Source organism: Bufo bufo, chromosome 9, assembly GCF_905171765.1.
Source record: "Bufo bufo chromosome 9, aBufBuf1.1, whole genome shotgun sequence".
NCBI classification, from domain to species: domain Eukaryota; kingdom Metazoa; phylum Chordata; class Amphibia; order Anura; family Bufonidae; genus Bufo; species Bufo bufo.
In genome coordinates, this window is record NC_053397.1 from 187,508,240 (window position 1) to 187,530,142 (window position 21,903).

General features: G+C 41.7%; 1 protein-coding gene across 1 annotated transcript in view; it reads left to right on the forward strand.

Moving 5' to 3' along the window:
• CACNA1E (calcium voltage-gated channel subunit alpha1 E) overlaps positions 1–21,903 on the forward strand; it is a 638,268-nt gene that overhangs the window by 541,240 nt on the left and 75,125 nt on the right. Inside the window, exons 19-27 of the mRNA XM_040406914.1 lie at positions 718–815; positions 5,374–5,946; positions 12,465–12,727; positions 12,871–13,045; positions 14,992–15,121; positions 15,204–15,263; positions 19,446–19,552; positions 19,679–19,690; positions 20,044–20,140. Of these exons, the coding sequence (XP_040262848.1) occupies positions 718–815; positions 5,374–5,946; positions 12,465–12,727; positions 12,871–13,045; positions 14,992–15,121; positions 15,204–15,263; positions 19,446–19,552; positions 19,679–19,690; positions 20,044–20,140 (1,515 nt within the window). The remainder of the gene's footprint in view (positions 1–717; positions 816–5,373; positions 5,947–12,464; positions 12,728–12,870; positions 13,046–14,991; positions 15,122–15,203; positions 15,264–19,445; positions 19,553–19,678; positions 19,691–20,043; positions 20,141–21,903) is intronic.

The window sequence follows — 21,903 nt, forward strand, 5'->3', positions numbered from 1 at the left end:
AAATTACACAAGCAGTTTTCATGGCCATTTTTAGTGCTGTTTTGGTGCAGATATATTTTTTTGAGCCAAAAGCCTTGAGTGGATTCGAAAAGCAAAAATATAACATAAGGACTTATATTTCTTCTACCTTCTGTCTTTCACAAAAAAAAAACTGCATCAAAAACCATACCAAAACACACTACAAAAACTGTAAGATGGATTAAAACTAAGACATTTAAAGGGGGTTTTCCATCTCAGACATTAATGGCATATCTCTAGGAACTGCCATCAAGGTCAGATAGGGACGGGTCCAACTCCTATCTCCCAAACAGGCCTCTCAAAGTGAAGGAGTGCATACCGTGCATGCAAAGCCACTGTCCATTGAACTCTATGGGAGTTCCGAAAATACCCGAGTGCTGGCTTGGCTATTTCCATAGTCCCATAGCAGTGAATGGAGAGGAGGCATGCATGGTGCACCATCCATTCATCACTATGGGACTTCTGAAAATAACCAAGTATGCCCATTTGTCTATTTTCGGAACTTCCATAGCAGTAAATGAAGAGCTCCTGTGCATGTGTGATGTGTTCTTTGCTTTTTAGAGACAGGAACTGGAATTCACTTTAGGGACCCACACCTATGTGACTGTAAGTCTGAGATGGGCCAACCCCTTTAAGTGTTAAGTAAATGTGCTATAGGACTGGATGAGTAACCAATTCTTTATGACCTGATTTCCATAGGATGAGCAGGAAGAAGAGGAGGCATTTAACCAGAAACATGCTCTTCAAAAAGCCAAGGAGGTCAGCCCTATGTCTGCACCTAATGCATCATCTGTTGAGTGAGTTAGTTACAAACTGCATATGTTGTTTTTCATGTTGTCTTTTAATGCTGTACATAATAATTCCCCTGAATTCCATACTTTTTTTAAAAAAAATATACAATTATCCTTGTGGTCACTTAAATCCTCCATACCATATTTTAACTTGTGTCCACAGAGAACATCCATTCACCCCACCAGAGGCATAACTTATAACTCCTGTGCCCCAGTGGTAAATGTGTCCTTGTGTAAAAAAATGTTCCTAAAATTGTTGTCTGATGCTTTAGCGGCAAAAGGAACTTAGGGCCCTTCAGACACTAAGGCCTGGGTCAAATACTGCCTTGGCATCCCCTCTGGCTATGCTGCTGCAACTCATATGGACAGTTTGTATGCAGCTTTATAAGATGTTCATGGTCTGATTACTTACAATTTTTGGAAGGCTGCCATCAGTAGAATGATTAGAATAGCTATATTTTCAGCACTATGTCTAAGGGTAAGTTCCCACAGTCAGGTTTCCTGATGCAGTTTTTGAAGCCTAAACCAAGAGTGAATTAAAAAAAGAGAAGTTGTATCCGTCCTTTATCCTTTCTCTCCTTGTGTGATCCACTCCTGATTTTGGCTTTCACAGCATCAGGAAACTTGACTGTGTGGCAGTACCCTTAATGTGAAAAACTGGCTGACACAAAGATGCACTTCAGCACTAAGAAACGTAACCATGGCACACATCCAATGATATAGATCCATTAACTTAATGTGAAAGCCTCTTCAGTAGATTTTTAGCAAAAGCTCTCAAAGGTCTCAAGTTTTCTAATTAAGCGGCATAACACACTTTTTCCAGAGTTCTACCATGCAAAATATATGTATGAGAAGGACACTAAAACAAAATAACAAATCTTTATTATAATGTTCAGATAAGATAAAGGGGGTAACTACCAATGCATTCTACCATGCACCTTGAAAAGGTGTAGTGTGCAGCATAAAACACGTGTTAGGAAGATTAGTTTTAGAGCCAGTTTCTGCTGAATATGCTTGAACACTAGAGAAGTTGTCTGGCATGGCAAACTCGGATTCAGATGTCCTTTAGCCCATTAATGGGATTTTATGGTGCTTTAATATTGATGTCTTATTCTCAGGACAGGCCACCAATATCTGATCGGTGAGGGTCCGACACCCCACACCCCTGCCAATCAGCTGTTTGGGAACTGCTCCCATTCCCTTTAATGGGAGCAGCGCTGCAGTAACCACCTCTGTCCATTATAAAATGATCAGAGCAGTGTAGTTCTGGTGCCAATTTCTGGTACCGGAGCTATTGCAGCTGCTGCAGAACCGCTGACCAACCGGGTGTCAGACTCCTCACCATTGATGGTCTAGCCTGAGATTTGTCTATCAATATTACTGGGAAACCATTTAATAGAGGAGGTTCATTCAGAACTTCCATAAACTAGCCAGAGCAGAGATCAGCTAGGGGAATATAATATCTCCTTATGGAGAGCGCCTTAAAAGGAGTGAGGAGTCTTATAGGATAGGCAACGCTCTTCTGAAACCACTGTGTAATGTTTCATCTTTCCCTGTGGTGGTGCTGCAGCAATTGAAACACTTGCTGTCGAGTCCCCCAAAGAACTGTAATATGTTGACCAAAGCAGTCAACATGAGGCATTATGGCACTTCCATATACCTGCCATTTTATATACAAACATAAATAGTTTTATCAGTCTTATTCCTTCATACTGTATGCCGTGTGGAAAAGTATCTCTAAAATGTGGAGCCTGAGAAGACTATGGTGGCACTCAGAGTCCCTATGGCTCTGCCATGTACATGAGGTCTTGATATTCCAGAGGGGTAGCCATAGGTGGTGCACGGGCAACAGTTGCGACCAAGCCCTAGTGCCTGAGGAGGTCACATAAAAAGTCTCCAGTATTAGTGGGAGATGGTACTGTAGGTGGGGCCCTTTTACAGGTATTTTATTGGGGCTCAGGAGCTTCAATTTACATCTTGGAAAATTATGGAAAATTGCTCCAGTAGATTCTAAGAATTACAGATTAGCTACACTCTGGTCATAGCAAAATAAACTATGTAACGCGGTATGTGGACTTAGTGAGGAATCCATGCATGGGCTTTCCTGAATACAGTGCCTGGTTGATGAGTGCAGGAACCTCATGGAATGGTTCAGTCATGATGAGTCATATAATGACATAGCGCCTTATCAGTAGCATTAGTAATTACCAGTTTGACAGCATGTATTACCTAAACATTAAGAGAATAACATAATGTTTGGTTTCAACCTTAATTAACTGGTAATTGGAAACATGGGAAACCCTGAAATTAAAAGCTAAAATTACCCACCTAATGTATTAGCCGAGTCGATTATAACATTATGTCTAAATATTCACTAAAACAAACCAGTGTAGCCTAAAGTGAACCTCCTCCTCCTTTCATAACACAGTTAAAGGGGTGCTACAAAACTGTGAACCCCTTGTCATATGGACAGGCAGGGTGCAGGGTTTAATAAAAAAAAGAAATGATTCACCTGTCACCATTGCTGTGGTTCCAGTGCCAAGCTCCATTCCCTTTCTGCTTCCAGTCTCTGCTGTACTGGGAGTGTGGCGTGTTATCTACACGCATGTCACTGCTGCTGGCTAATATGTGGAGGTGGAAGTGGTCGCTTTCCATATGTAATCAGCGCATGCACAGTACAGTTCACCAGAATGTGTTGTACTGTACATGTGCCGATTCTATACAGCAGGTGCAATATTACTGAGCAAAGTGAGAGGAGGATTCAAAACCTTTTCCTGTCAATCAACTAATGGAATGAGGGGCTTCAACAGAATAGCGGCGGGGGTAAAGTGCACCGAGGGGCTACGGCCAGCCATCCGCGCATTTAAATGGAATGGGTCATCAGAAAATGACCTATGCTTTAAAATATATATTTTTAAGAGTTTTTAATGTTTTATTTTATATAAAACATATTATGTATAATCCTGCAATTTGTGCGCTAGCCACTAGGCCTAATAATAGGAAACTGGAAACTTTTCAGTACTTGTTATCATCATAGGCAGAATTACAACAACAAATAGCATCTCTATATAGATAACACAGGATCCACCGTTTACAGTTGGAGATATTACTGATTATCTGCTCCTTCTTGACCTCTGCATACAGTAGGTCACAAAGCATGCCTAGAAAACTCTCGTATAGAAGTCAATAGGGTCCTCTCCTGCCCATTGTGTCTATGGCCCATAGTGCTGCTCTCAAAAGACAGGAAGTCTTAACATACGTATTTTAGTAAAAGTAACAAAACAGAAGTCTCTGATACGTTGCCTGGAATCTTGGCGCTGCTGATCCTAAGAAGTGACATGGGGCAAAGTCACCATGTAATTCAATATAAATCTTGTATAGGACTACGCTGCCGAATTTCTCTCATCCGATTCTTCTTGTTATTCTTGTAAAAGGCATATCACAAAGATAAAAGATCTCCACGCTGAGCAGTGTGGAGATCTTTTATCTTTTATCTTTGTGATATGCCTGTTACAAGTGGATATTTATTGAGTATAATAAACCATTTTATCTAAAACGGACGAGGCAGTGCTTCACTATCTTGCGAACCCCTTGGTGGATTCAAGACCTAGTTCCTATGTCCGGGTTACCAGAAATGAGCCCTATGATGTAAAGAGGAATCGGATGAGAGAAATTCGGCAGCACGGTCCTATACAAGATTTACAGTTAACATATTTTAGGTCTAGTGGCCAGTGTGAAAACAACATGATTTTATGATTTTTTTTAATCACCAAAAATTCTAAAGAAACATGCTTAACATAAAAACATGGTTTAAACAATACTTTGTTTTGTGATGACACATTCCCTTCAAGAGTTCACTTACATATGGAATCAAAAGGCCTTTTTCTTTGGAATGCAGCAACAAATGGGAGGTATTATGCTTGGCTTGCTGTAATAGTGACCTGATTACAGATGAGCGAATCGATTCATACCAATTCGTCTCTTCAAGTAGAGTTCTACAACTGCGATGTGGTGTATTGTAAGCTGAAATGCTCTCCCACCACTTGATTGGCAGGGCTGGACATCTTGGCCGGCCCTGACAATCTTGCACCTATGCTGCTGCTCCTACTAGCAGAACAAGCACAGAGGATCTGGTTTCTGGAGCAGCGACTGTGCATGTGCCGCTACAATTCCGGGTAGCAGAACGTGAACAATCGCTGCTCCAGAAGCCGAAGCAGATCCTCTGTGTTTGCGCTGCTCCTTGAAGATGTCAGGCCCTGTCAATAAAGCTACAGGGAGAGGATCCTCAGCTTCAGGGACACTCCGTCACAGGTGTAGAGCCTTCTGCGTAATGAGATGACTCGATTGGTACGAATCGATTCACTCAGCTCTATTTCTGACAGACGCCCTTTAATGTATACTGTGTCATGGAGTCATCATGTAACATAAACTGTTTAATTTGATTTGGAATTGACTAAATATATTATGTGTAAATTGATTTTGAATTTGTTGGCATTTTTAAGCTATAATACAATGCCATTTTCTACTAACCCTAGTGAATGGTTTCCTAATTCTCTCTGACTAGGAAGGAACGCAGAAAGCGGCATACAATGTCTATTTGGGAGCAACGCACAAGCCAGCTAAGGAGGCATATACAGATGTCCAGTCAAGAAGCTCTCCAGAATGAAGAACTGGCAGCTCTGAACCCTCATTCTAGTATATATCGCAAGACTAAAGCATTAGAAGCTGCAATAGATGAAAATGTAGATAAACAAGAGGAGAAAACGGATGTCAATGCCAGTGAGAGTCACATTAATGGCGAAGAAAGCCCTTCTCACAGAAATCTCAGGGAAAACTGGAGACAGAAATCTAAGCATGGCAATGCTGAAACTGCAGAACAGAATGGTACTACCCCTGAAGACACTATAAAGAGGAGGCAGAGCCAGAGACGGAGCCGTCACAAAAAAGTTAGAACTGAGGGTCGAGAAACATCCAGCACAGCTAACAGCACGACGACTAGCCAGGATGGTGGCCTTGACAAAGAAAATACAGGGGATGCAAAAATACTTACTGAGGAAAAAAGCAACGGGGAAGCAAAAGAAGTGAAAGGATCTGAAGAGGACCCACCCAAGAGCTGTACAAGACACTGTGAAGAGAGGTACACTTGCAACTTGACATTAAATTTCAGTTTGATGATGGATAGTTGTTGGGCAGTGGAGGGATTTCAGTCATAAATTTTAGGAAATTGCATTCACAGCAGTCCAATAAAATACATGGGTTTGATATTCATTGGATGGGCCTTAAACTTAAAGGCTACATACACCTTCTGGGGCAATTTTTTTGTTATGAACGCTTTTTACTCATTTGGGGCTAAAAATAGTTTTTTCAATTGGTCTTATTAAATATGTTCAGCCGTTTTGTCATCATACTTTCACTTTCATTTTGTGCCGGTCGTCTAATAACCCATATCTTTAAATTACTAAATGTTTTTTAGGAGGTTAGAGATAAGGAGCAGTCAGCTGAGCTGCCTGATGAGAAATAGTAAAAATACAGAGCCTGCAACTAGAGAATCCCAAGGCTGAACAGAGAAAGGGTCTCAAAAGACCAATTGAAAAAAATGAATACAATTCATGAATGATCAAAAAAATTGCCTTCAAAGGTCTACATACAGTAGCCTTTAACTTACATTTAGATGTAATTGCTTAAAGAGGTTTTTCCACAATAATAAGTGATGAAGTATCAGTAAGTTACCTTATTACAGTAATGGAGCTCTACTTAAACACCCCGATTCTTCACAGATTTTCTCTCGCAATGTTCCTGGCCAACCCATGTGCAGGGAACTACAAAACAACCTAATGCAAGTAAACCAATGGGCAAACCATCATGATCAGAATTTTATGGCAAGTCACAGTGACAAGCCATATAATATTGGTTGGGAATACCACTTTAATAGGCTTGACTGAATAATTACTTAACATAGGTAGAAAATAGTATTGTTTTTTGTAGGCCAAATTTTTAGATTTATGAATGTAGATATCATCTTTACTGTCTTCACCAATTCTTATAGTGTGAATGTTGGGTGGGAAGTCATGAAATGGGATCTGTGACAGTGACCCTTTAAATGAGTACATCTATGTAATGGGTGCTAATGTCTACTTCTGCGGATGTGAAAATGCAGCATAGTCTTGTCACTTAAAGGGGTTCTCTGGGAATTATTTAAAATGGCCACCAGCATCCTAGAATGTGAGCAGGATCAATCCTCACACCGATGCTCATTAGGGCCAAGGAAGTGACAGGAGGGCACACCCTGATATAAGGGCCCTGTATGATGGTAATTAGGGTGCCCTTGGTGTTATTAGTGTTGTATGGGTACAAGGCAGTAGATGTAGATGCTGTGGCCGGCATATGGTGCTGGAGTCAGTAATCAGGGCAGTTGTAGAAAATAAAAAAGTCTTTCTTTACTAAAGTGAAGAATGGGAGTTGCAGTGAATCCTGCTGTATCAAAACACAGTTCCAAACAATTGACAGTGCAAATCTTCCCAAATAGCAATGTCTGGATATACAGATGTAGCCGAGCTAAAATTGACTCTAATAACTCTGATAACAGCCTTAGGCCTCATGCACATGACTGCGGCTCAGGTGCGGACCCATTCACTTCAATGGGGCCGCAAAAGATGCGGACAGCGCTCCGTGTGCTCTCCGGATCCGTTGCTCTGTTCTGTAGCCCCACAAAAAAAATATAACATGTCCTATTCTTGTCTGTTTTGCGGCCAAGAATAGGAATTTCTACAATGGGCCGTCCGTTCCGTTGCGCAAATTGCGAAAGGCACACTGGCTGCTTCCTTTTTTTGCAGATCCGCGGTTTGCAGACCGCAAAAAATTGAATGGTCGTGTGCATGAGGCCTTAAACAGCAAATACTTACTGACTGACTTTTGCCTGGGCACCCATCAAGAAACTTTTCCATAAGGCTGCAGCAGTGGCCTTTGCTGTCAAGTCTCTGATAAGTATGACAACAACAAATTTAGTATAGTGGTCAATTATGCTAATTGCGTACGTGTACCCAGTCCAACTTTTTGACTTAGGCCAGGATTCCAAGTGGTCTCTTGTTGACAATTGGATGGAGAGGGGCTTTTTAACGTTCTCCTCCGCTACTTACGGCACCAGGTTTCAATGTCTTGTCTCATCCCTATCCAGCAGAAATGGTGTATGATGGTAGCTTCAGTTTTCTGAGTGCCAAACTGTCCTTATCTTTTGTGTTATATATCTGTATGTGGTATATCCGCCATAAGTGAATTAGTACAGGATCAGCTTTTCCTCTTTAAATCCTCTTTGGCATCACTTCCACTTGTCAAATAATCTTGCAGTTCTCCAAATCTGGAGCTGGATCCTTTTTCCAATGGTGGTTCAGGATGAGACTGTTGCTGAGAGCTGTCAGCTCTTGGAGTTTTGGTCTTAGCTTGGCTGATATTTTGCTAGAATAAAAAGATGACATTTCTATGTCTTCCCAGTCGTCATCTGAATAAGTAGGGCTTCCTTTTGTGGGCAATCTGGACAAGATTGCAGTATTTGATCATGAAGTCAAATTAGCAAGCTTGGAAGCCCACTTTTGCTTTAGGTCTTCTAGTCGAACGATGTTTAGATGAACAAGGGGATTTTTGTCTGTGTAAATGATGAAAAGTGTGTCCGCTAGGTAGTCCTTGAATTTTTCTGTTGCATCCTATACTAAAGCAAGGAATTCTAACTTGAAAGAGCTGTAATTTAGGCCATTATTTTTGTCTCTCAAGAATCAGCTAGCATGGGTAATGACTCTTTCTTTCACAGCTTGAACTTGAGATATCACAGCTCCCACGTCTTTTTTGCTTGCGTTTGTATACAGACGCAACAGATGGTTGTAGTCAGGATAACCAAGAATTGGTGGTTCCGTTAGCTTCTTCTAGGGAAGTTGGAAAGCAATCTCACATTCTGCACTGCACTCAACAGGGATCTTGGTATTCTGATAAGCCTTAGGATGGCACTTCATGGTTTTTGAAGAGGCTCAGCAATCTGCAAAGTGTGGTATGAATCTTTTGTAGTAGCTTGCGAAGCCAAGAAAATTTCTTATTTCCTTGACAGTATTGGATTTGGCCAGCTTTGGACTACGGCTACCTTTTATGGATCTGGTTTCACACCTTCTGCACTGACATTGTGTCCCAGATATTTGACTTCAGGCTTGAACAGGTGACACTTGGACGGTTTGATTTTTAACCCATGTTTAATGAGGGTTTGCACTAATTCTGCCAGGTGCTGTAGATGCTCTTCATATAACTTGGAATAGACAATCACATTGTCTAGGTACAACAAAACGGTCTCAAAGTTTTTGTGACCAAGATGTTGTGCCATTAATCTCTTGAAAATTCCTGATGCATTGCAGAGTCCAAATGGAATATAATTGAACATGAACGAGCCAATGGGATTAGTGAAGGCAGTCTTCTCTCTGTCCTTGGGTGCCATGGGTACTTGCCAGTAGCAACTGGTCCAGTGTAGAGAAGTAGGCAGCAGATGCAAGAGCTGTCAAAGATACTTCAATGAATGGCAAGGGGTATGCATCTTTGTGCTTTATACTGTTAATTTTTTGATAGCTCACACAGAATCAAATGCATTCATCTTTCTCTTTGACCAGGACTAAGGGGGCAGCCCATGGGGTGTGTCTGTCTTGGATGATGTTTGCCTTTTTCATTTATTGGATCATTTTCTCGACTAACTGGTACATGGCAGGTGGTATAGGGTTATTTGTCTCTTTAATTGGAGGCTATGAGCCAGTTTGAATAGTATGAGCCTGTCTTTGCCAAAGTCCAGTGGATGTAGGCTTGTTGCTGAAAGCTTGATGATATTGCTTCACCATCCTGAATACGCCTTTAATTTGTTCTGCTGAAGTAATCAGGTCTCCTATATAATGTTCTGCCCACCTTGGCATATTTGAAGTTTCTAGTTACCTTGAAGTCTAGGAAAGGGGTGTCTGGGTGTTGAGCAGACAACATTTTGCTAGAGTCTCTATAGCAGTATCTTCTATTAACTTTTTCCTTAAGATTTGGTTTTGGTTGCTCGGCCTCACGAGGGTCTATGTGGATGACAGCCCTCAGGGATTCTTGCAAAGACAAATAATAATCTCTAGGTGACTCCTTGGGCTGTTGTCTTTTGCCAAAGAATGGTATTTTCAGTTTTCAAGCAGTTCTATTCTCAAAGGTTGTTCTAAATTAGTCAAGGATGCTTTTCTCTGACCAGACTTCATGAAGTGAAGCTCCTTCTAGTCGACCAATTAGAATTTCTATTTTCTAGTCTGCGGTTACAGGGTACAACTTGAAGGTAGGTAACATCTTTGAAGTCTCTTAGAGTATGGAGCTCTCCCATGTGGCATGAGAGCCATGGTACTGCAAAATAGTACAGCATAGTAGGAGACATTAAGCATGGAGTTGCAGCAGTAGTTACAGGGTTGCTGCAGCTAAATATTGTTCTCACTGTTAGACATGGTTAATGATGTGCTCTTTCAGATGCTTAGGTCTGTGGGAGGCTATTGTACACTTTTGAGGTATGTTGAAATGGGCAATGGCAGCATACATGTTACGTGGCTCCTTTAAGGGTTGCAACTGCGGCACAGTGGATGTAGCAAAGGTGTGCAGTTTACCTGGCACTTCAATCTTGGGTCCCATATAGTAGGATTAATGCATTAGTGTCTATTTCCAAGATGCCTCAAAGGTCTGGAAAGGAATGGTTCCTTTTTCTGTGCCCCCAGGAACTTGTTATAGACACTTTGGTTCCGCTTGCGAGACTGTAGTTTTTCCAGGGTAATTGAACTGTTGATTTTTCTGCTACCAGCAGGGCGTATTCTCACCGATTCCTGTACATGGATAGACGGAGCGAAGCCTAGATGGTACTGCTGACTAACCTCTTGTGTGCCAGCGCACAGCCAATAATGCTACTCTATGACTTGACAGCATGCTGGGATGAGTGATAACACCACAATGAGTCTCTGCAGCAGTGTGGCCGTTAGCGCTACAAAAAACATGCCCTGGCAGCACAATAAAGTCTATAGGTCTTCTAACCCAGTAGTAAGGCCACTTGCTTGGTAGGGCACAGATAATTTGTATCCTGTTTGTGATGCCAGATTTTGCTGCAAGCCTGGAGGAGTGAGAGTAGAGGATGCAATTAGAAATGGCTCTAGCTGCAATAATTATTCACAGTAACAATCCACGCACCGATGTTAAGGCCAGGAAAGTGATAAGTTTCTTCCCTCAGGTGCACCCTAAAGGTAGTTGGCGTACCCTTGGTGTTATTAGTGTTATACGGGTGCACGGCAGATGATGTAGGTGCTGTGGCTGACGTATGGTGCTGGAGTCAGTAACCAGAACAGTTGCAGAAATAAACAAGTCTTTCTTTACTTAAGTGAAGAATGGGAGTTGTAGTTCATCCAACACTATCAAAACACAGTTCCAAACAAATGACATTGGAAATCCTCCCAGATAACAATGTGTCAATGTAGGCCAGGCTGGGTAGTGTAGTACTCCTTTCATCTATCTCTGCAAAGTCTCTCTATGCTGAATCTAAGGCTGGCAATATTATTCTTGCAATGGTGGCAGTAATCCCCAGCTGAGGGGTAAAGGATAAAGATATGGTGGGCCATATGGTGTCCAAGTGTGAAGGGTGTTTTAACAATATCGCTCACTACACACTCCAATGTTCATCCATGCAGATTCTGGACCTTCTTGGTCTTTCTCTCTCTTTTTCTGAAGTACTGTGAAATAGAGGTAGTTTTCTATCTGTGGATCTCTCCACTTGCAGAGCTGCCTAGGGGGTGGGTGCAGCTGGCACTTGCATATATATATATATATATATATATATTATATATATTTGTGAGTCCATTTTAAATAAATAGTCCATCAATATCTGATCAACAGGGGTCTAACACCCTGCACTCCTGCTGATAAGCTTTTTCAGAGTGACTCCAGCAGTGGAACTATATAGCTCCATCCATTGCTACTGTATAGTGGACAGAGCAGACAACTGCAAAGCTGCTCCCAAAGAAGTAAATGGGAGCAGCACTGTAGGTATCACCTCTGTCCAGTACACACTAAACAGAACTCTGTAGTCCCGATGCCGACTTCAGGTGCCGGCGTTACTGTAAAACATCTCATGGGCAGGGTGTTGGATCTCTGCCGATCAAATATTGATGGTCTTTCCATCAAGGGTAGACCATCAATATTATAATCCCGGACAACCCTTTAAACATCTCTTCTACAATCAGTTTTGCCAAGAACTGTCGAAGACAGACTGGGGCAGGACTATGAAAATGGCACAAACCAATGCTGAATTCTAAACGTTTATGGATCTCATAAATTCTTTTATTTAAGAGTGTTACTCTTTCCTAAGATTGGCACTACTGTTAATCATGTTCACATTAGTCTTACATTATGGCCTAGTAAATTGTTCATTTATTGACTTTTGGCATATTGGCTGATTAAAGGGGCTGTAATGCTCAAGCAAGTGTCGAATCCCCTTTATTGTTTACCAGAACAACTTGCTTTACCCAGATACATTTTTGCATTATTGTGTCTTTCCATCACATCAACTTCTTTCACCCATCAGTATTCTCACCATTATTTTCTCTTTTTGTTATGTCACACCATTTTTTGGTGTGGAAGAAATGACAGGACAGTGGGATGTGAGAGCACTGGTCCCAACACTGCTCCTTTGCAGGAAATGAGCCATGGGAGGAATGGCAGCCCCCCAGACATGGATTGCAGTGAGCAGGCCTTACTGGGCAGTCTGCGAAGTCAAGAGGAAAGTCCAAATCCCACCAGCTGTAGTTTGGCTGACGTGTCTAGCAGCACTGAGAGGATCACAGAGAGCACAGTGATCACCATACCAGATGTTGGGATGCATTCCGACTGCACCGTGGTACAGAGTGAGGACTCGTCTAGCTGTCTGTGTTGTCCTATTACATTTCTACTGCTTTAACCAATAAATATGCTCTCTGCTGATCTGTCTGAATTCACCATGGTCTCCCAGACAGTCAACATTGATGTTTTGTTTTGTTTTTTGCTATAGTGAATGAAGGAAAGGATGGAGAGGTTGCTCTTGTATGTCAGGAACAAGAAAAGGAGGATGAAGAGGAACCTGAGGATGTAGAAGAGAGGACAGTGAAAAGAAAAGAAAAACTATTAGAGTCCCCCAAAGCCATTGTACCATACAGTTCAATGCTTATCTTCAGCTCTACCAATCCGTACGTCTTTATCATACCTTTGGCATTCCCCAAAGTGAAGTCTATCAGCAGTTTTAACTCCTCAAAACTGCTCATGGCGCTGTATAGAAGTGCATACAGGTTTTATGACCAAGAAATCTTGACCAACTTTTAATCCCTCCGATGCCGTAACTGCAACTGCCATGAAGGTGGTCATTTCATGTTCAATGCCCTTAGCTCTCTCTACTGAATACTTCCCCAGTCACTTCCCTCTGCTCTGAGTGACAGTTGTAGCATCTGATTTGGAGACTGCTAGAGCCTTCATTCAGAAGGGAGGGAGTTGAGAACAGTTTAGTGCAGAGACCCGAAGGGCACTGACAACTCCTCCATGGCACTTGTGATCATGATGCAGAGTGAAGATTAAAAGTTGGATTTCTCCATCATGAGCCCTCTATGACCATCACCCCAGGTATGCTTACATTGCTCCTCCTATCACCTTTGAGGGGTCAAAACTGCTGACAGGCTTCCTTTAATAAACTTGAGCATACTACTACTTGGTAAAATTACTCAATGTCTTCTAAATATAGAGGTGGCCATACACATTAAAGCGTACCTGAGTTTTCAAAAACAGCTTGCATAATGGCTGTGCTTCTTTGTACAACCATAACTGTGAAGGAACTGTTGTTTCCCTAAAGTCTCTTTCAACCATATTATTCCCTGTTTAAACTGCACAGCTAGATGCATTTCACTCAAAAGCAGTGGGTGTCTCCCTTCTGTGAAATCTGCCAGCATTGTATGCAGTGACCTCACTTCCTTTACATGGCACATGTTTGTTTTCATCTAGGGAGCTCAGAAAGCTGACAAGTAGGGAGAGATCAGGCTTACAGACATACAGGAGCTTCTCTGCTCTTCAGAAGCAGTGTATAGGCAGTGCTTCTATCAGGCTCAGGAGTTCAGAGTCTCTGTTACCAGGGACTTGACAACAGGCAGCGGACTGCACGTTAGGTGGAAGTGAGACCCCTAGTGGCAATAACTTTACAGCTTTTTTCAAGGGGATGCAGGCAGATTTTTTAAATGAAGTGATTTAGAAATTTTACATAGTTACATCATTCTTTATTAAATATAATGAAACAGTCTGAAAGTACAATGACTCTTTTAAATAATGTCAACTTAACCTATTAATTTCATTGAGAGTGGCTGACCATCTAATATGTATGCAGTATCAGGAAAGAGAAAGATTTGTTTATTGAATTTCAAAGTGTCCAAGCATTTTGTTCACAGGAGTGATGAGCCAGAGGTGTCTAGCACCAGATTATCTCCCTATTAAACAAAATTGCACACAGGGCTTAGCCAAATGTACATTAGTATGGGGGAGATTGTGAGGAATAGCTGTCTGTCATATAAGTTATTCACCAAAGCTATGTAAAGTGTATGGCCAGCTTGAGGCTACTTTCACACTTGAGTTGTTGTTTTCCGGTATTGAGATATGGCAGAGGATCTCAGTACTGGAAAAAAACGTTTCCGTTTAGTCCTCATGCATTCTGAATGGAAAGAGATCCGTTCAGCATGTCTTCCGTTCCGTCAGCATTCTGTTTTGTAACCGGACACAAAACCGATGCAAGCTGCAGTTTTGTGTCCGGTCATAAAAACGGAAAAAAAATCTGTTTTATTAGGAGCCTAAAAAATGGATCCTTCATCCATTAATGTTCAATGTATTCAGTGATGGATCCTTTTTTTTCTGTTTTGATTTCACACAACTGTATTCTAACGGAACGGATGCATCCTGATGTGAAAAATAAAAACGGAACCGTTTAATTCCGGTATTGAGATCCACTGCTGGATCCCAATAACAGAATTAACAACCCAAGTATAAAAGTAGCCTTAGTCTCAAGTTTGCTGGCCTATTCGGGGATAATGTGTTTATTGACAGATACTTCAACAAGTGCAATTCAATCTTTCAATTTCCAAACCTCTATTTTTATCTTTAGGATAAGGAAAGTATGTCATTATATTGTGAACCTACGTTATTTTGAAATGTGCATCTTACTTGTGATCGCCGCTAGCAGTATAGCTTTAGCAGCAGAAGACCCTGTGCTGACCAACTCTGATCACAACAAGGTAAGTGGTTGTGCATTAATTACATATCTGTATGGCTCTAAATCGTTTGGCTTTGCTCATGTTCTCTATTATTTTCATACAGGTTCTCCGTTATTTCGATTATGTCTTTACTGGAGTCTTCACTTTTGAGATGGTTATTAAAGTAAGAAACTCGCAAGAGCTTTTCACATAAATCGCCACTAACTTTTCAAAATTCCAGTGCAACTCAATCTATTAATTATCGACGGCACATACCAAAGACTTTCACTGTTAGAAACGGATCAAATATTTGCTAAATATTGCCCTGATGTGTCACAGTTCTAAGGGGGTCATTTATTATACTGAAATACGCCTATATTAGGAATGCTGAAATATGCCTATCTTAGGCTGCGCAACGGTTAGTTGAGCCGCTATCTGCAACTTCGCCCCGCTCACGCCAGGTCTAAAATTCTGGGCGAGGAAGGGGACGTGCCGGCAGGCCCATCTCATTCATCATTTTCTACGCCTATTTTAGAAAATGGTCTAAATGTAATACAGCAAGGAAGCTGGCTTACATTTAAGTTGGCACTGGATGAGAGACCGGCGCCTCTTCATATAACTTCAGCGGATCCACTGCCAGCTTAGGGCAGGTCTTAATAAATGTGCCCCTAAATGTTTAGTGTAATCCAACATATAATGGGCTACAAACAATAAGGGAATCTGGCAGCAGTTTTGACAATGCTAAATTGCTGGCAGCTTTTGGTAGAGGATGGGGAGAATAGTTCAAACATTCCTATTATTAAGCTTTTATACCACTTTTTTTTTTTTAATTGGGCGGGCGGGCTGGGGGGGGGGGGGGGGGGAGGTTGTCCCTGCACAGTCTGACAAGTCTGACACTAGTAACACTGATTGGATAATATGATAAAATGAGACTGTGCAGGGACACACACCCAACTGGTAACACCCATCTGGACTTTCATTGCAAACTGCTAGCAATTCATTCATAACTCCTAGCACAAGGGATGTCACAACATAAAGTCATAAGAATAGATCCCCAAGATTTGTTATTGCAAAGGGAATCCAAGAACTTTCTAAAATCAGTAGTTATCACTGTGGTTAGCACTCTGCTCACATAGAGTCACATAAATACTGTAGATGGTTCAGAATAGTTTTTTTTAAAAGGGATATAAGTAGTAACTAAAACAGACAGGTCACGAGAGGAGACAGGTCATGAGAGGTGACAGGTCGGGTTCGCATTTGCGTTATGGAATTCTGTTATAAGTAGTGACGAGCTGCAGAGGCAATATTTGAATTTGCTAAATATTTCGTGAATATTTTGTAAAATATTCATCATATACAGTGGGATGCGAAAGTTTGGGCAACCTTGTTAATCGTCATGATTTTTCTGTATAAATCGTTGGTTGTTACGATAAAAAATGTCAGTTAAATATATCATATAGGAGACACACACAGTGATATTTGAGAAGTCAAATGAAGTTTATTGGATTTACAGAAAGTGTGCTATAATTGTTTAAACAAAATTAGGCAGGTGCATACATTTGGGCACCACAAAAAAAGAAATGAAATCAATATTTAGTAGATCCTCCTTTTGCAGAAATTACAGCCTCTAAATGCTTCCTGTAGGTTCCAATGAGAGTCTGGATTCTGGTTGAAGGTATTTTGGACCATTCCTCTTTACAAAACATCTTTAGTTCATTCAGGTTTGATGGCTTCCGAGCATGGACAGCTCTCTTTAAGTCACACCACAGATTTTCAATTATATTCTGGTCTGGGGACTGAGATGGCCATTCCAGAACGTTGTACTTGTTCCTCTGCATAAATGCCTTAGTGGATTTTGAGCAGTGTTTAGGGTCGTTGTCTTGTTGAAAGATCCAGCCCCGGCGCAGCTTCAGCTTTGTCACTGGTTCCTGGACATTGGTCTCCAGAATCTGCTGATACTGAGTGGAATCCATGCGTCCCTCAACTTTGACAAGATTCCCAGTCCCTGCACTGGCCCCACAGCCCCACAGCATGATGGAACCACCACCATATTTTACTGTAGGTAGCAGGTGTTTTTCTTGGAATGCTGTGTTCTTTTTCCTCCATGCATAACGCCCCTTGTTATGGCCAAATAACTCAGTTTTAGTTTCATCAGTCCACAGCACCTTATTCCAAAATGAAGCTGGCTTGTCCAAATGTGCTTTAGCCCACCTCAAGCGGCACTTTTTGTGCTGTGGGCGGAGAAAAGGCTTCCTCTGCATCACTCTCGCATACAGCATCTCCTTGTGTAAAGTGCGCCGAATGGTTGAACGATGCACAGTGACTCCATCTGCAGCAAGATGATGTTGTAGGTCTTTGGTGCTGGTCTGTGGGTTGACTCTGACTGTTCTCACCATTCGTCGCTTCTGTCTATCCGAGATTTTTCTTGGTCTGCCACTTCGAGCCTTAACTTGAACTGAGCCTGTGGTCTTCCATTTCCTCAATATGTTCCTAACTGTGGAAACAGACGGCTGAAATCTCTGAGACAGCTTTCTGTATCCTTCCCCTAAACCATGATGGTGAACAATCTTTGTCTTCAGGTCATTTGAGAGTTGTTTTGAGACCCCCATGTTGCTACTCTTCAGAAAAAATTAAAAGAGGAGGGAAACTTACAATTGACCCCCATAAATACTCTTTCTCATAATTGGATTCACCTGTGTATGTAGGTCAGAGGTCAATTTGAGTTCCAATAATTAGTTCTAAAGGTTCTGGAATCAATAAAATGACAACAGTGCCCAAATTTATGCACCTGCCTAATTTTGTTTAAACAATTATAGCACACTTTCTGTAAATCCAATAAACTTCATTTCACTTCTCAAATATCACTGTGTGTGTCTCCTATATGATATATTTAACTGACATTTTTTATCGTAACAACCAATGATTTATACAGGAAAATCATGACGATTAACAAGGTTGCCCAAACTTTCGCAACCCACTGTATTCGTGAATTTGAGATTATATTCTTGATTACGAAAATCGTCAATGTATTATTCGTGTAAACCGGCGTGGGGTAGGCAACTTTTCTATTGGTTGCTAGGGATGTTGCTAAGCTGTGACAAAGCCTTCTCATTGGCCCACAAGCTAGAGGAAGGGAGGGATGATCACCTGATATTTTACTGTGTTAAAAAAAAACAAAAAAAAAACAAGATTCGCAAAAATAAATTAGCTTTTCCAATATTCGTGCTCAACACTAGTTATAAGTTCCGTTATTACAGAGTTATAATCGGAATGTAATGGAATTTTAGGATTGAATGCAAAATGGAAGTCTTTAAAGGCATTCAGTTTTGCTCCGTCCTAATACATGTCTGTGGAAACAAATAACGGTTCCATTTGGTTCAGTTATACATGATGGGAAAAAATAGTCCTGTTAACTACTTTCACACTATGTTTAATATTTTCCGGTATGGAGATCCGTCATGGGGTCTCAATACCAGAAAAAAACGCTTACGTTTTGTCCCCATTCATTGTCAATGGGGACAAAACGTAATTAAACAGAACAGAATGCTCCAAAATGCATTCCGTTCCATTCTCATACCGGAGAGCAAACTGCAGCATGCTGCAGTTTGCTTTCCGTCCTGGGATGCGGAGCAAGACGGATCCGTCATGACCCATAATGCAAGTCAATGGGGATGGATCAATTTTTTTCTGACACAATCAGACACAATAGAAAACGGATCCATCCCCCATTGACTTGCATTATGGGTCATGACGGATCAGTCTTGGCTATGGTAAAGATAACACAACCGGATCCGTTCATAACGGATGCAGATGTTTGTATTATCAGTAACGGAAGCGTTTTTGCCTAACCCTGCTGGATCCAGCGAAAACGCTACTGTGAAAGTAAATGTGCAATTACTAATGGTGATTCCCATTTGCAGTAGCTCCATAGGTAAAATGCCATGGTTTACATTATTAAAGGAGCACTCCCACAAAAATGTTTATTCTCTGACCTGTTAGAAAGATCCATGATGTAAATTGTACCGGTGACTGTATTTGTGAGTTATAACCTCCCTTCTGATCCTTAGCTGTGTCATGTGACCAACACTCTGCCTCTCCAACTGACACAGGCCAGGAAGTCGGCTACTTCTCTTTTCATTCCTATAAGGGAAAAAAATGAGGCTCATATAGGAATACATAGAGAAACTGGCTTCCTGTCCACATATAAGATGCCACAGCTGAGGATCAGATGGGAGGTTATAATTGAGAATTACAGTCACTGGGTAAGAAAATGATCATCACTACAGTTTACATCAGAGAATAACATTTTTTGTGGTAGTGCTTCTTTAACCTTTACCTAATTCTTATACATTTGCCTTCTCTGCAGATGATAGATCAAGGTTTAATTCTACATGACGGCTCATATTTCCGTGACCTCTGGAATATCTTGGATTTTGTGGTAGTAGTGGGGGCCCTAGTGGCTTTCGCCTTGGCGTAAGTACTTCAACCCACCATAATGTCTGGTTATTATAGAGTTTATATGGCATTATGAGCAATTCTCATGGAGTACTTTCTCTCACTTTCTGTCTGCCATCTTTCCTCCTTTCTTGGAACACTCAGGAATGTCTTGGGGTAAATATATGCTTGTATTGTGAAGAATTAACCCATTTATGTCCACATACAACATTATAGATGAACATTGTCTGGTGATATGCTTCCGTCATGTCATTGTAACCCTAGGAAAAACATATTCCCACTTTGTCAGAAATTATGCAATGGTTTAAAGCAGAACAAAGCCTGATTTTCTTACATTTCTACCCACACAATAGTACATTTCATGCTGCAGGTCCTTTCTGTGTAGCAGGGGGATTGCAGACTATGTCATTGCATTGTGTCTGATGTAGATATTTCTGGAAGTCATTATGCCTGGATTTATCATTCTTTCCTTTCCATTGTTTATAATGTACTTGCGGTGCATCTCCTAGGACTAACAAAGGCCGGGACATCAAGACAATTAAATCTTTGCGTGTTCTTCGAGTGCTGCGTCCGCTCAAAACCATCAAACGTCTCCCAAAGCTGAAGGTAACAAGAAAACGAGTGTATCAACAAAAGGATTCGAGGAATTACTTATCAAAGCCTTGCAGCTTCAAAGCCAGTCCAGAGCGGGTGTCCTAAGATAGATTATTTTAAATGGGAAGCTTTTCCAGTAGTAAGTGTGCCATTGTAGCTGTGCTTGAACTGTAAACTGGGATACTTGAATCCCAGTGACCGTAGGAGGCTATTATCAGGACTGGTGGCGGTGACCCTTCTTTATGGTGACTAATGCACAGTATAGGATATGCTAAATTCAAAGGTTTTGCTGTGAGAATTGGATTTGTCCCGGTAAACATAGATCCACAATGGAAAATGCTATTTAAATGGATCCTAAGCCTAAAATTGGTACCTATTTTCTCTAGTTTCATGTAATATTTTGTCTCCAAGTCGTCTTTAAAGGGTGGGAAGGTCCAGGAAAATTACTAGTGGTGGGGATCTTGCCTGAGCTACTGCAAAAATCAGAAAATGACCTCTATGGGAAATTATTGTGGTCATGCTCTGTGACATGCAAAGGTCACTGTGCAGTGAGGGGGAGGAGCAGTGAGCTATCCACATTACCTATTTTCAGTGGCGTGGTCCTGTTTTATTTGCCTCCAACTTTGCAATAAATGTGTTAGCTATCATTGTAATCTTGTCTGTGATGGTAATGAGATGACTGCCGAGCCTGGCCCCACACAGGCTGCAAAGTGATCTATACAGAACAAAAAGTGTCAGCTTCTAGTATTTCATTTTTTGTTCAAGTAAAATGACATGGAAAATTTAAAAGACCAACTTTTAACAATGTAATTTAAAGAGGACCTTTCACTAGAATAAAACATCTAAACTAAGTATACAGACATGGAGAGCGGCGCCCAGGGATCTCCCTGCACTTACTGTTATCCCCAGGCGCCGCTCCGTTCTCCCGTTATAGGCTCCGGTATCTTCATAGTTAGGCTCCACCCAGGGGAACCTGACGGCGTCTCATTCACCCATGCTGTAGCGCTGGCCAATCGCAGCGCTCAGCTCATAGCGAGAAAAAAAAGCCTCTCAGGCTATGAGCTGAGCGCTGTGATTGGCCAGCGCTACAGCATGGGAGAAGGAGACGCTGGCAGGTGAAGATACCGGAGGCTATACCGGGAGAACGGAGCGGCGCCCAGGGATAACAGTAAGTGCAGGGGGATCCCTGGGCGCCACTCTCCATGTCTGTATAGTTAGTTTAGATTTTTTATTCTAGTGAAAGATCCTCTTTAAACAATTTATTTTCTTTTTTGACAGAGCATCTTTAATAACCCCCCCCTCCAATGCCCGGGCACCTCATATAGGTTATACTTACCCTGCTCCCGCATCGCTCCTGATCCCCGCACGGCTGCCGCTGCATCTCCCTGTCTCGGCAACAGGGGTCAGCCAATAGCAGGCCATGACAGGGACAAGCCTCCCTAGCGTAACCTGCGATGCTAAGGAGGCTCGTCCCCGTTGCGGCCTGCTATTGGCCGAACCTCCCGTTGCGTGGATCAAAACTTCAGCAGCTGTGGCCGTGTGGTGATCAAGAGCAATGCGGGTGTCGGGGAGCGGAGTAACTATAACCTATATGAGGTGCTCGGGCATTGGTGGGGGGGGGTCATTATAAAAGTTTGATAACCCCTTTAGGGCTGCCAATACGCTCTAGGTGGCTGTCAGTCAGCAGGTATCTTTCTCAAAGCCCCATACATGCACACGCTTAGTTCAGACATGTGTTCTGAATGAGGTGAGCGATAGTGGCTTTTGTATCATGA